The sequence below is a fragment of the Mustela nivalis genome, assembly GCF_964662115.1.
Source record: "Mustela nivalis genome assembly, chromosome: 5".
NCBI classification, from domain to species: domain Eukaryota; kingdom Metazoa; phylum Chordata; class Mammalia; order Carnivora; family Mustelidae; genus Mustela; species Mustela nivalis.
The window spans coordinates 72,117,560-72,132,861 of NC_139024.1; the positions used below are offsets into that span (position 1 = coordinate 72,117,560).

The window sequence follows — 15,302 nt, forward strand, 5'->3', positions numbered from 1 at the left end:
TAGTTTTCATTCTTTACCATTACTAGCTTACTTGTTTCCATTCTTTACCATTTGTATGTGCTTTTCCCTTCTAGTTGTCTAGAACATAAACTAAAGGGATCTTTGTTTTTCTTTATTTGGTTGGTCAGTTGGCTTTTTGTATTTTTAGTTTCTGGTATTGTGCCCTGAATTGTATAGGTTCTTAGTGGACGATAGTTACTGATTAATAAGATTGAATACTGGAAATTCTTTAAATATTATACCTGTCATCTCAATTAAGTGTGATTGTTTTCAAAACTTTATAGAATTATGAAGACGGTGAGCGCTTTAACATAGGGTGATTTAATATTTAGAATGTACTTTAGAATTTTATTATTTTAAAATTTCTCAGTCTCTCTTTTTTTTTTTTTTTAGAGATTTTATTTATTTATTTGACAGATAGAGATCACAAGTAGGCAGAGAGGCAGGCAGAGAGAGAGGAGGAAGCAGACTTCCTGCTGAGCAGAGAGCCCGATGTGGGGCTCCATCCCAGAACCTTGAGATCATGACCTCAGCCGAAGGCAGATGCTTAACCCACTGAGCCACCCAGGTGCCCCCTTTGTCTCTTTTGAACATAAAATTAAAAAACACTATTCTTAAAAATTGTATTGAAATTTAATCTGTTGCAGACCTTTTTTAATGATAAAACAGTTATAAGAAATTTGATCTATAAAAATATATTTTTAAGTCACATAACTATATAATGATGTTACAGTGTTTGTTTTAAAATTTTTACAAATAAGCACAGGGAAAAAAATAACAGAGAGAGAAACAAATCAAGAAATAGACTCTTAATTATACAGAACAAACACTTTGTTACCAGAGGGGAAGAGTGTGGAGGATGGGTCAAATAGGTGATGGAGATTAAGGAATCCACTTGTCCAGATGAGACCACAGTGATGTATGGAAATGTTGAACTACTACACTGTACATGTGAACCTAATATAATACTGCATGTTAACTAACTCGAATTAAAATTTAAAAAATAAAATTTTTATTCACTGAATAAAACTATAGACATTTTGGATAGTTACCTTATAATGCATATTGTACTTTATAGAAGGATTAGAGTAGTTTAATATATTTTGGAGACAATATAGATCTTTAGTGTCTCTTCACCTATCAATTATTTCTTTTAATTCTTCAGTAAATCAGAAAACAGGGGATGGGAAAGCAGGACAAACAAAAAAAAAAGGAAAGGAAATTTGCAGTATAAGTCATATATAACACTTTACATATGCAAGGGGAGTGAGTTTCAACACTTCATTTCCACCCTAATATAGGCATTGAATACTTTCCTTATCAGATTATCAGTGCACTTCTGGGAAACAAGGATCCTACTCTCTGTTACAAATGAGTAAACATACTGAAAAGAGAATGCAAACACTGTGCAACTAATGTGAGGTTGATAAAATAAATTTTTTCACAAAGATAAAAACATCACTCATTTAAACATAAAATGGATACATGAAAGATTTTATTAAATTCACTAAATGAGGGGACCAGTGAGATATTAAAACCAGTTTGAAAACACACATACACATGTGCAAAAATACAATCAGAAATGCTGATATGAATTTTCCAGTATTCAAGCCTGATTATCCTTGAATATCTAATGTTTAGGGTTATCTTTTCTACAAGGCATAGGTCAATTGTATGTATAGTGGGAAAATTTATTTTTATTTAAGTGGAAAATAATCACTTGCATTGCTATAGCTATATAACATTTACATTTCTATCAATTTTCTGTAAGTCAATTTAGTGCCATTCGAAGATGCATATCTCTATAGGATCCGACGATTTCTAAAAGGTCTGCTAGATGATAGTCAGCTTTCCACTAGAAGGACAGCTCTTACTCTTTTTTGCTCTATACAAGTCTTGGACAACTTTTTTCTGGCAAGCTTTAACAAGCTCTTGATCCATGGTGTATAGTAAAGGGTTAACTCAATAGCGTTTAGATGTTCAAATTCTGCATAATCTAAAGAAAGGGTTAGCTTTTGACTGGCTCCTTTGGAATATCCTGCCTGATAAGACTGTATACTTTGGAACTTGGGTTATTCTAGATAGCTTTAATTAATGATGTGACCTATGCTGAATGCCAGTTCTCATTTGGCTGGGGTCCTGGGACATGCTGTATTACTTTGACTCTGAGGGGGTTGCTGAGTGTTGAGTAGTTAAGGTCAGTCTTATGGATACTCTGTACCTATTTGACTGACCTCTAAATAAAATCCCTGGACACCAAGTCTCAGGTGAACTTCCTTGGTTGGCAATATTTTGTATATGCTGTCATCCACCATTGCTGATAGAATTAAATTTTGTTCATGTGACTCCACGGGGAGAGGACAACTAGAAATTTGTCTCCTGGACTCTGCCCTCTGTGTCTTTTTCCTTTGCTGATTTTAAACTGTAACATTTGTCTATAATAAACTATAAGTGTAAGTATAACAGCTTTCCTGAATTCCATGAGTCTAGTAAGTCGTCAAACCCGAAGGTGGACATAAGGACCTTTGTAAGTATGGATAGACTTTGTTTTTACTGGGCATTCAGACCTCATTGAGGGAGGCCCTTAAAAGATAGATGTGAGGGACGCCTGGGTGGCTCAGTTGGTTAAGCAGCTGCCTTCGGCTCAGGTCATGATCCCAGCGTCCTGGGATCGAGTCCCACATCGGGCTCCTTGCTCCGCAGGGAGCCAGCTTCTTCCTCTGACTCTGCCTTCCACTGTGTCTGCCTGTGCTCGCTCTCGCTCGCTCTCTCTCTGACAAATAAATAAATCTTTAAAAAAAAAAATAAGTTAAAAAAAAAAAAGATAGATGTGAGAAGCTGAGAAAATGGGTCTGCTTTTTCATGTATATGTAGTATTTATTATAATAGCTATTCGTCCGGGACTGCAGTCACAGATTCCTGGTGTTGATCATAAAGGACATTGGTAGGCTGTTTATGGAGGTCTCTGTACCTTGCCCCAACTAATCTCCAAGATGATTCTCCATTGAACTAAACTCTCTTCTTCCCAGTTGGCCTCTCAAAAGGCAGCCTTGGATTCCTCTATTCTCTTTATAAATTACCTTCAAAGCACACGTTCTGTGACCTTCTCTTTAAAACCTGGCTTTTACTTCTCTCAGTAAGAAACAGCTCTCATAAATCAAAAGCTTTGATTTACAAAACTAATTTGTTTCCTGGTATGGCACAAAGAGCAAATTTTGGAAATAAAAAATAGGGTATTGGATTTTTTTTTCATCTTTGCAATTTAAAAAAAAATCCTAATTCTTTTGTAGCCAGACAGACAATTCCTTTATGTCAGGCACTGAGTCTCCCTTGTCTACAATATGATAATCTTCCATTATTTGATTCTTATAGTCACATAAAAAGGTTTTGGCAGTTGTGGGAAAAAAAGAAAAAAAATTGTCCTCTTCCAGTAAAATCTCTTTTCAGGATTATAATCTCCCCAAGTATTGAAAAATTTTTTGTGTCTCAGACCTAAATAATGACTAAATCTCTCTCCTTGACGGGAGAAATAAACTTCATGTCCTGGCTTTAATAGTAGAAGAAATGCAGAGAGGAATCCAGTTACTAGTGAGGAATTATTTGCTTCAATTTACTACTCAGCTGTAGAAAATTTTTACTTTTTCTTTTATAGAAATTACTTTGACTCACTGGTTGATAAAGCCAAACGTTGCTAGTGTGAAATAGCTGCCTTATTGCTCGCACAAAGATTTTTAGTTTTGTGGCCAGTTTCATCCTCGATAGGCACGATGGACCGTTCCCGGCACACACAAGGGCACGCCTTTTGAGAGGCAGGATACACATTTCGCATCTCTGAGAATCCATGCACATCCATGTAAGTGGTGCTATAAGTAGTTATGTAATGGGGCAGCCTATGCGCTGAAGAGTGGCCCCGAACATATTTCAGTTGTTTGACAGCTTTGTTAGAAAGGACAACTGTGGCAGCTATGTTTCAAACATTTTAAGGCTGCTTTGTAGAAGAATTAAATGGGCGATGTCTGGCTGGCTCAATCCAAAGAGTGTGTGACTTGATCTCGGAGTCATGAGTTCGAGATCCCTTTCAGTATAGAGATTAGTTAAATAAATAAAACACTTAAAAAAAAAAAAAAAAAAGAATAAAGGGGCACCTAAGTAGCTCATTTGGTTAAGCATCTGTCTTTGGTTCAGGTCATGATCCCAAGTCTTGGATGGAGGCCCACATCGGGCTCCCTGCTCAGAGGGGAGTCTGCTTCTCCCTCTGCCCTTCCCCCTGCTCATACTCTTTCTTCTCTCAAATAAATAAATAAAATCTTAAAAAAAAAAAAAAGAAATGTTTTCTGTATGATATCAGTGGTTAAAAATAATTCTAAAGGGTATATCCTATAAGAGTACATATTGCTCTTAATAAAATGCAGAGCTTTTTTACAGTCAGAATGGCTCAAAAGCAGAGTAGTTTACCTTGAAATAGTTGGAGTTCAATCAGTGAAAGTGTTCATATATAGTTTGGACAACTCCTTGGTAGATATACTGTATAGGGACTCAGTTTTTGTAATAACATTGATAGGATAAGATGGTATTTAAGCTCCTGTCTGACACTGAAACTCAGAGATTCAAGAGATCTTTAGAATTAGCAGCACTTGCTTGGAGATGTAAATGAAATTGAAACATCCCCTGGCTGCCGTTGGGCTGTATGAAGTTGTGATTGTTATCAAGTTAAGTCTTTTATGCCTCAGTACACATAGCCGCCCAGGAAAAAAGATAGATTCAGGGAGTCTGCATTCTTCTGCCAGATTTCTTGTAACTAAGCCCGTGGTAGTAAATTAGCTCAATCTGGGATGCCTGGGTGGCTCAGTCGGTTCAGCGACTGCCTTCGGCTCAGAGACGAATCCCAGGGTCCTGGGATCGAATACCGCATTAGACTTCTCGCTCAGTAGGAAGCCTTCTTCTCACTCTGCCTGCTGCTTCCCCTACTTGTGCTCTCTCTCTAACAAAGAAATAAATACAATTCTTTAAAAATTTAGCTTAATCCAAGGATTAAGAATCTTTAAAATAAAAATAATAAAAATAACTATAATAAATAATATAATAAATAAATAGTGATAAAATAAAATAAAAATAATTAAAAATCTATCTATCTATCTAATCAGCCAGTAAGGCTTAAAGCAAGATAGTGCAGGACTGGGCTGGAAGTAATTCATACCTGGTATGCTGTCTTCACTTGATGGTTAGTCACCTGGAACGTCACGTTGAGGAAGATTACTAGGCCTTATTTTGATTCAGCTGGAAATGTGCCATGGGTGACTAGTGATGGGAAGAGAAAATGGTATAATATAGTCTAGATATTTGCCATCTCTCTAGTGTGGAATACTTGGCACTCTAGTTAGATAGAACTCATGGAATTCATTGCCTAGAGACTTCACCTGCTCAGGGTTTTGCACCTTAGCTGTGTAGGTCCAAAAACTCAAAGCATCCAGGGTCAATTAGGTTCAAGCACTGCCTCATACAATCAGAAGATTATAATGTACAAATTAGAATGCCAATGTAATAATTTTCAATTAGAACTATTACTGTCAAGTTGATTAAAATTCCTGTGTTTTTTAGTCAGGGCACTCAGGCAGCTGGTGACATTGAGATAGATTAGTTAATAATACTGCTTAGGACTTAGTCTATTCATTTATAACTTTCTTTTTCCAGTGTGTTCAAATTTCACTCTAACTTTCGAACTTTCTTCCACTACTTCCTGATTCCTGCACTGACTATGGTCATACATTTGTACTTAATGGCTTAGGGCCAACCTACTGTGTTGAAGGTCCAATTTCTTTGTTTTCCCAATCCATTATGGACTGGTACTTTAATAAGATGCAGTATGAATGAGTTATTATTAAAAAGTTAAAAAATGAAAAACATACAAAATACAAAGATATATTTATTATTTAATACAGTGAGCATAAAATAACTTCAAAATTCTTATAAAAGTTTCTAAACTTTTACTCTCAATGTCTAAACCATATTTCATAAGCAGAATACTTAATGAGGTGTTCAATGCTAATGAACTTAAGGAAAATTTATAATACAGTGAAGCTTAATTTTTATGCATTGGATGAACACATTACAGTGCATTGGAGCCCATGTATAATCAATTCAATCAGTATATTTATATTCATTAAATGAGATGAAGAGAACAGGTTTATTATTTTAAATGGCTATAGAAGTCTGTAGTAGCTATATTTAATATTTAGGATATAAAGGATAGGCAATTATATTAAAGTACATAAAATGTACTTGAAACCAAGTTCTTCCTAAAATAATAAGCTCCCAATGAAACATTGTTCATATAAAAAATTATAATAGTATTTATGATATCATTTTGAGGGTTAAAGCTTGGGTATAACATGGGGAATTTTGGTCAGTGGTGGTGTCAGGAGATGTAGAATCACTGATTTGTTTCATCACCATAGGGAAATGTTTCATTGATGTGTAGGAGGGATATTCATTTCATAGGTACACATCCCAAATCCCTTTGCTCTGATAATTGTTAACACAAAGAGACACAATGATGACTTCTGTCCTAATACCCAACATGCAAAATTTCATCACAGTTTATTGAATCTATTACATTGATTCTGCCATTAAACAAATATCAAGTTTTTAGCTAGCATCTGAAACTATGCATTTTTGTTCCTCGGCCACTAAAACTTAGTCATTTAAGTGTCACACACATCACACAGACTGATTGAAAAGTGGACATTTTCTAATTGCTGGCCTCACTACCATTTTAATTTGCTATATTGGCTCTCAGGCCTCAGCCTTTCCAGCATGGTTGTGGTTTTCATTGCTCTTCCATATTTATACTTAAAAAATTATTTTTTTAATTTTAGAGAGAGAGAGAGCATGGGGGCAGTGACAGGAGCAGAGGGGGAGTGGGAGAATCTCAAGCAGACTCCCCACTGAATGCAGAGCCCAAAGTGGGGCTTGATCTCTCGACCCTGAACTCACAATCTTAACTGAAATCAAGAATTGGATGCTTCACCGACTACCCCACTCAGGCATCCCTCATGTTTATACTTTTTAAGACTCAACAACATTCACTACAGTTTCTAGCATATTTCTGTGTTTAGGCCTGGCTACCTGCGTAACACTTCAATTTCCACCTCACAAGAAGAACCCCATATTCTTAGAGGTGAGGGAGATTATTATACCTTAATTTTTCTTAGTGTGGCCATCATTTTCTTACTACCTGATGCCAACGTTTTGCTGGGCATCTGATGATGCCCACCAGTATACTTTATATTGGTATTTTGGCAATGGGTTAAAAGAGTCTGTATGACTTTATAAGATCATTTCCTGTCAACATTCAGATTTATATACACCTCACTGTGGATATCCAGTGTGAACTGGTAGAATCTAGCCCTAGTAAAACTGCAAGATTGTTGTTTCATGCTTACTCATTTCCACAGTGCATTCCAGTATCATGCTTAAGTATTTTTAGGCATATTCTTCATACAGTGAGAATAACTTTGCTCTGCTCTACAGGGGATGGAGACAGTCTTTTTATGGGAGACTGGCTGGCTATGTAAATGTCTGTCACAATCATAGGCCACTTCAAGCTTTATGCCTATAGTAAACTATCTAGAGATTCATTTGGAAAATTGAACTTACTACTTTAATGGTCTCTGAATGCCTTATCAACCACCAAGTCTAGGGACAGCATTGCTAATAAAATTATTTCACACTTCTATGTTTCCTTTGTAGGAATACTTCTTCTTGGTAATTTGCACAACCCTTAAGCAAAGAAAGAATAATCACACCTGTTTATGAGGAGCAAAGACACATCTTCACCAGCAATCCCAATCTGGCATGGCTCTACATACACTATCATACAATATCAATCAAACTTTGCACATGTAATTTCTTAACTCTCCTAAACCTATCTCAGATTATTTCATGAGCACCAGCCTCAAGTTCAGCAACATAAAAATGGTAAATCTAATGGTAAAGTGGGAAACTTAATAAGTAAGAGATTTATATTAGAATAGTCCATTCTAATATGCCTTTGCTAGCTAATCTCATATATGCTTGTACATTTGCTATTAAACATACCAAATGAAAGCATAACTCATGCCAAAGCTTTGGTTGACTATGCTTTCTACCCTAGTCACAATAATTTATTGTCATTTTACAGTAAAGCTAAGGTATGTATAATTCAACATTCACTAAGGATCCACTAAGTGTCAAAAACTGTATTACTAGTTGTGTGGATTGTGAGGATGGGTATAAATATAGCTAAGACATATCTCTAGGAACTCATGACAAATTCTAAAATCTTCATAATTTCAGTGGATAGAAACGATATCCCAATAGCTGGCTATGATAATAATCACATAGGGGCTATAATGGAGATACATGCAAACTGCTTTAGAGGGCAGAGGAGAGAACTAATTCTCACCTAGATGTAGGGATTAAGAAAGACTTTGAAGAAGATGATGGATATGAGCTGAATCTTCAGGATTGATTGAACTTTGAAAGGTGGGGAGGTAAGAGGGTGCGTAAGTGGCCTGGTAGGACAGGGGAAAGCAGTGGAGAATGGAAGGAATGGGTACATCTTGAGAAAAGGGGAAAAAGAGCCTCTAAACAAGGTAAGTTTTAAACTTGCTATCGCAGATGGAGGAAAATCTATTGAACCAACTGTCTTGGCTGTTCCAGTGTGATCATAGCATTGCTTGTATGGATTGTCAAATAAGGGATGAGCTCATAAAAGGATATTAATGTGTCATTTTTATTGAGCAAAGTAGCATTACAGGAAAGGTGATTTCAAAGGCACATGGCTCTTTCATTACAGCCTTCAGGGGCGATGTTTGATCACTGAAAACAGCCTGCTTTGTTCCAGCTTTCTCTGATGTTTGGCATTATCCTGAATACATATGCTCTGACTTGGGAAGAATCAGTCTATAAAGATTTAATAGATTTTAGATTTGCATATTCAAAATACATGTCATGGTGAAAATGAAATGAAAACTATTTTAATATCTACATCTGTATTATACATAAACATGTAATTCAGACATATCTCAGCTAATTTTTTAAAAAATATTTTATTTATTTATTTGACAGAGAGAGATTACAAGTAGGCAGAGAGGCAGGCAGAGAGAGAGAGGAGGAAGCAGGCTCCCTGCTGAGCAGAGAGCCCAATGCGGGGCTCGATCCTAGGACCCTGAGATCATGACCTGAGCCGAAGGCAGTGGCTTAGCCCACTGAGCCATCCAGGCGCCCTCTCGGCTAATTTTTAAAAAGCAATTACATATGTTATATTTGCTTGTTCTAAGATTATGAAATTTGGCTATTTTAAAAATTAACCATTTTATATTTTCACTGAGGAAAAAATATATTTTAGGAGACATTATATATTGGTGATAACAAAAGACAGGAACCCTTCAAGTTTCAGGGATTTGAAGTTGCTGTACATTCTTGTCTCCTTTCATGGACATAACTTCCAAGTGTTGTGTATCAGCACCACTTTCTTTATTTAAAATGAATTAACACCATACTTGGGTAGAGAAAATTGAAAGTCACAAATAATTAAAGATAAATGTAAAAGATTAGTATTTGCATGAGGTTCTTTTCCTTATATGACTAAAAGAGGTGACTTTTTTTTTTTTTTTTTTTTTTTTTAACCAAAAGGAGAGATTCTTGGAAAGAGACCTGAAGAGTCAAAAGCTTGTGTGGTGACTAAAATAATTTTCTCTTCTTAGAATTCTCTGGCCTCTATTCCTGTAAATTGATAAGTAATCTCACATAAATTCATCTTTTAATTTTGAATTCCAGTGGAACCTTTGAGAGAAAGATGGCATTCCAAGTCAGTGAGTTTGATATACTTTACATTTATAATTAGACACTCACTGCGTTGAAATTGAACCCAACAGACTTCACTTAATATTCTATTTCATGTGACAAAGAAAAATCTTATCATGTCAATTCCCTACTTAAAATCTTTCATTTTACTTGTCTCCACTTACAACATCCTTCACCTCAATGACATTGAATGCTTTTGTGTGGCATGTCCTTCCTTTCCTGGTTAGTTTTGCAACAGTCTCAAGACAGAGGCTTTGAGTTATGCATTTTTAACCCAGATCACTGCTTTCATCTGGAGATCTCCTTAAAAACGCAAGTTCTGATTCAGCACATCTGGGGTCTGGCCAAGATTCTAACAAGCTTCCAGGTACTGTAGTTGACCACATTTTGGATAGTAAACACCTAGATACATATGACCTCTTATTAAATTGGTATCAGTTCCTGGATCATGATAACTGAAAACTTAGGTTTTCTGACTTTGCATCAGACTTTGAACTTTTTGTTTATTGGTAATCTCATAAAGATGTTGTATGATCTGGGCTTCTTTTTCTTCTCTAGTCTCCTTTCTTATCCTATTCTTACTTACATTTGAGACTTAACAAAATACTTGAAATTGCCAGAATGTGTCAAGCCCTTTTACATCTCAGTACCTTTTCAAATACTATTTCCTCTGCCTGCCCCAACATCTTGTGTTGCTTCCTTTAAAACTCAGCTCAACTTAAGGCATCTGGGTGGCATAGTCAGTTAAGTGTCTGACTCTTGGTTTCAGCTCAGGTTGTGATATCAAGGTCTTGGAATCAAACCCTATGGCAGGCTCCATGTTCAGCACGTGGTCTACTTGAGATTCTCTCTCCCTCTCCCTCTACCTCTGCCTCTTGTACCCCTCCTCCTCCCTGGCCATGTCCTCTCTCTTTCTCAAATAAATAAATAAATCTGAAAAAAAAAAAGAAATGAAAAGAAAAAAAAAACCCCTCAGTTCATCTGTAGTTTCCAGGAATCCTTTCCTAATCTCTCTACCTTGTAATTGTTTAATTAAATGCTCTGTATTTTCTATGTTATAACTTTCTTATAATCTATTGTACAGTCTGTTTACTTGTCTCCTTGCTTCAAGATAGAACTTCTTGGGAGGAAAAGATTATGCATTTTATCTCCATTACCTACTGCTAATCACAATGCTTGACACATAGTAGGTTTCCATTAAAGTTTACTGAATGAATAAGGAAGGGCAGTTGGTGTGTTGTAGTTATGCAATAATATGATGCAATATTGTCTTTCATGAAGTTTAACTTGAATTGGAAGTAATAAAAACTAAAGTCATAAAAAGTTAAGTACAGGATGAGATAATACTGAAGATATAAATGTTAGTACGTGATTAATTGCCAAATGAGGATCGTAGAAAATAACTGTTCTAAGTTCATTGGAGGAAAATGTCGCTATAGATTTATTGCTATGTCTTTAGTACCCCAGTTGTTCCACAAAAGATTGGAGATAGCTGAAAATACCATATTTGGGAATTAATGGGAGATATGAACACATATATAGTTAAGGGAATAGTATTAGAAAAGCAGAGAGTTATGGAAGTACATACTCAGAAATTGGGGAGCAGACATACTAGCATATTTGCAAAAATGGCCCTCATTCAATAATGGGCAGTGAGGATGGTATGCTGGACTTCCATTTCCACTCTCTACCTTGGGGGCTGACTTCTGTGGTGGCATCAGTAGCTCCCTTGTCCTCTGGCTTCTGGCTTAATTTGGCCAAAGGACGGTACCCTGGCAAAGGATCAGATGGAGGGAGAAGAGTGAGGTCAGAATATTTATTTTCTTGTGTTACCTAGAACTGGCTGTGCCTCTGTGTAAATTGCCCCTTTGTTAAAATCTCCTTAAATTATTCTAATATGAGTGTGCTCCCTGTTCCCTGCTGACACTCTAATACAATCACAGAGTTGTTTAATGCTAGATTGGATGACAGGCTTAATAACTTTTATGATAATCATTAATGCTACAATAATGTTTTAGGTGCTATGTATCAGGTAAGATTCTGTGAGAGGGGGGTTCAATAGAGAAGAATTCGGAAAACAAATCAACCTGAAATCTCATACTTCTATTGTTCACATTTTAGTGTGGTAAAGAGGATATAAATTATATTGGGGGTAGGGAAAAATTGATACGTTTAAATTTCCACAGTACTGTAATGTTTCTTTACATCAACCTTTCATTTAATGCTCAGTTGAAAAGTAATAATATATTAAAGATGTAATTTTGGAGTGGTTCTCCTTTTACTTTGGGTAGATTATCCAGATTTTTGCATTTCCTCCGTTCTGTTGTTTATTTTCTGGTTATTTCACTGCTCACTCATCTTCCATCAGGAGATCTAAAAGGAAAATAAACGGGTGAAAAGCTTAGCTTTAGTATCTATGATAAGAGGTTTGTTAGGAAAAAGACTGAAATTCTGAACTGAAATGAAGCTTTTCAGTTTATCTGGGCTGTTCTGCCCCCTATTGCCATAAAGATACCAAGAGATATTTCCAACTTGTCAAAAATTGAGAGAGAGAATGTTCAAAAAGTCTTATATTCATGAAAACAAAGAGAAACAGGTTTAATAAATAGATATGATGCTCTTAATATAAGGAAGGCCCTGGTGTATAGACTCCGTCTTTGAATCTTGGATTGTATTACAACCTTGTTTGCAATACTTACTTAGATCACTGTTGACTCACATGAGCCTAATTCAGTGACCTAGCAAAAATAGATCATAAATCCCAGCAAGGGAAGATATGTTTGTAGTTTGACCTTGGAATGATGAGCTAAAGGTGCTGAGGAAACCATAAATCTAATTTACAATAATAACAAAAATAAGGTTGTTTATACTTTGCCCAGTGGATGGTGTGAAAATCTAATATTTTTCTTGGTACATGCTGTACATTTTGCCAAGCTTGATTAAATTCCTGTTTAGTAGGTAGCTAGGAGAGGAACTGAATAGAAACACTTTATATGAAGCTTTAGACTCCTACTTCATTCTCCCTGATTTAATTCTTTTTTTTTTTAAAGCTGTTATAACTCTTTTTTTTTTTAAGGTTCCATTTATGAAATGTTTGGAAATGAATGCTGTTTGTCAACAGGAGAAGTGATTAAAGTTACTGATCTCAAAATTAAGAAGATCATAGCTGAAATTTCTGAGCACATTGAGGGTTGTGAGCCTCTACAACCATTTGAGCTGCCTATGAATTTTCCAGGTACAGTATATTGCAACTATTTCACATTTATAAAACTATGGTTATTATGCATCTATACAGTTGAAAACAAGTGGTAGCTTTCTTTTCACTATAGGGTAGTGGATTAAAAAACTAGAATTCTTTTTTGTTTTTTTTAAATGCAGTGTTATATGAGTTTCAGGTGTACGGGACAGTGATTCAACCGTTAATACATTTCTCAGTGCTCATCCTGATAAGTATACTCTTCATCCCCTTCACCTGTTTCACTCAGTCACCCACCTCTACCTCCTGCCTGGTAACTATCATTTTATTCTCTATAGTTAAGAGTCTGTTTTTGGCTTGTCTCTTTTTTCTTTGTTTCATTTGTTTTGTTTATTTTTAATTCCACATATGAGCGAAATCATATGGTATTTGTCTTTCTCTAACTGACTTATTTCACTTAGCATTACACTTTCTAGATCCATCCATGTTATTGCAAATGGTAAGATTTCATCCTTTTTATAGCTGAATAATATTCCAATATATATACACCATATGTGTACACACACACACACACAGATATATACCACATCTTCTTTATCCATTCATCTATCAGTGGACACTTGAGCTGATTCCATAGTTCCATAATTTGGCTCTTGTAAATAATGCTTCAGTAAACATAGGGGTGCATGCATCTTTTTGAATTAGTATTTTTGTATTCTTTGGATAAATATCCAGTAGTGGAATTACTGGATCATATGGAAGCTCTATTTTCAATTTTTTTGAGGAAATGCAATACTGTTTTCCTCAGTGGCTACACCCATTTGCATTCTCACCAATAGTGCATGAGGGTTCATTTTTTCTCCACATCAGTGCTTTGTAAGGACTACTAGAAGGTAAATTATTTTTCCCCTTTTTAATAAATATTCTTCATTTAAGACTTAATATTATCTGTTAACAAATACTTAATGAGTTCTAACTGTATGCATTACATACTATGCTAGTGAGAATGAAGAAATCAAAGATATTTCATAAAGTTATATAGGACTAATATCTCTTAAATATATTTATTCTCTTTATTCCTATTGTAAGTAGAATCTGGCTCCCTGGATCACTCCCTGATCTTACTGATTGCTCCTCTTTGTCTAGTTAACTGGTTGCTCCTCTTTGTCTAGTTAACTCTACTCACCCTTCCAAAATGAGCTCAAATACCATATCCTCTATAATGCTTTTGCTGCTGCCCTAACCTACTCTAGGTATCTCTCTTTTATGTTCTCAATATCTTTTTCACCAATAGCATTGGATAATCATTGATGATTTTCTCATTTGTCTTATTCTCCAGACCAGAGGTTGGCAAATGTTTTTTACAAAGAACCAGATAGTGGGGCACCTGGGTGGCTCAGTGGGTTAAAGCCTCTGCCTTCAGCTCAGGTCATGATCCCAGGGTCCTGGGATTAAGTCGCACATCTGGCTCTCTGCTCCGTGGGGAGCCTGCTTCCCCCTCTCTCTCTCTCTGCCTGCTTCTCTGCCTACTTGTTATTTCTGTCAAATAAACAAATAAAATCTAGAAAAAAAAAAAAAGAACCAGATAGTAAATATTTTAGACTTTGCCACCAGATGATCTCTGTCACTACCATTCCGCTCTGATGCTGTAACATGAAGGGAGCTAAAGATAATACATAAACCAATGGATGTGGCTGTGGTCCAATAAAAATTGTACCTACAATGATAGCTGGCCAGTAGAATTTGGCTTGTGGACTGCAGTTTGTTGACTTCTGCTTTAGACTAAAACTTTTTGGCAAATAAAGTATGACATATATGAGTTTATATATAGTACCAAACATTTTTTCAGTAGTCCTGTATTGAATGGATGAATGAGTGAAATGAGCAAATAAATGATTAGTGGAGGAGAAAAATCTAGGAAACACTTAAAATATTATGTGATTCATGGTGTGAATGAAATATCCTTGGTTTCCAGAGGAAAAGGGAGGGGGAGGAAAGGAGGAGGAGGGGAAAGGAGAAAGATAGGGGAGGAGGGAGAGGAGAGATATGCATGGGTTCCATGAGAGTCTTGATAAGGAATATCTAACTCTGTTGGTCATGTTTCAGAACATGGACTTTGGAGTCATTACATATATTTGAATTTCAACTCTGCCATTTGTTAGTTGTATAACCTTGCCAAATTACTTACTCTCCTCTCATGTAGAATGGGAATAATAATACTATCTATCTTCTAGTATTTTGGAGAGAATTGAATATTATT

General features: G+C 35.8%; 1 protein-coding gene across 4 annotated transcripts in view; it reads left to right on the plus strand.

The window, feature by feature from the left end:
• Window positions 1–15,302, plus strand: part of THEMIS (thymocyte selection associated) — a 183,317-nt gene that overhangs the window by 32,925 nt on the left and 135,090 nt on the right. For 3 of the 4 annotated variants that reach the window (XM_082729874.1, XM_082729875.1, XM_082729876.1), the window contains exon 2: window positions 12,923–13,081. The exons of the other annotated variant lie outside the window; for it this stretch is intronic. In XM_082729874.1, coding sequence (XP_082586000.1) covers window positions 12,923–13,081 — 159 coding nt within the window. The remainder of the gene's footprint in view (window positions 1–12,922; window positions 13,082–15,302) is intronic. 4 annotated transcript variants of the gene reach the window in all.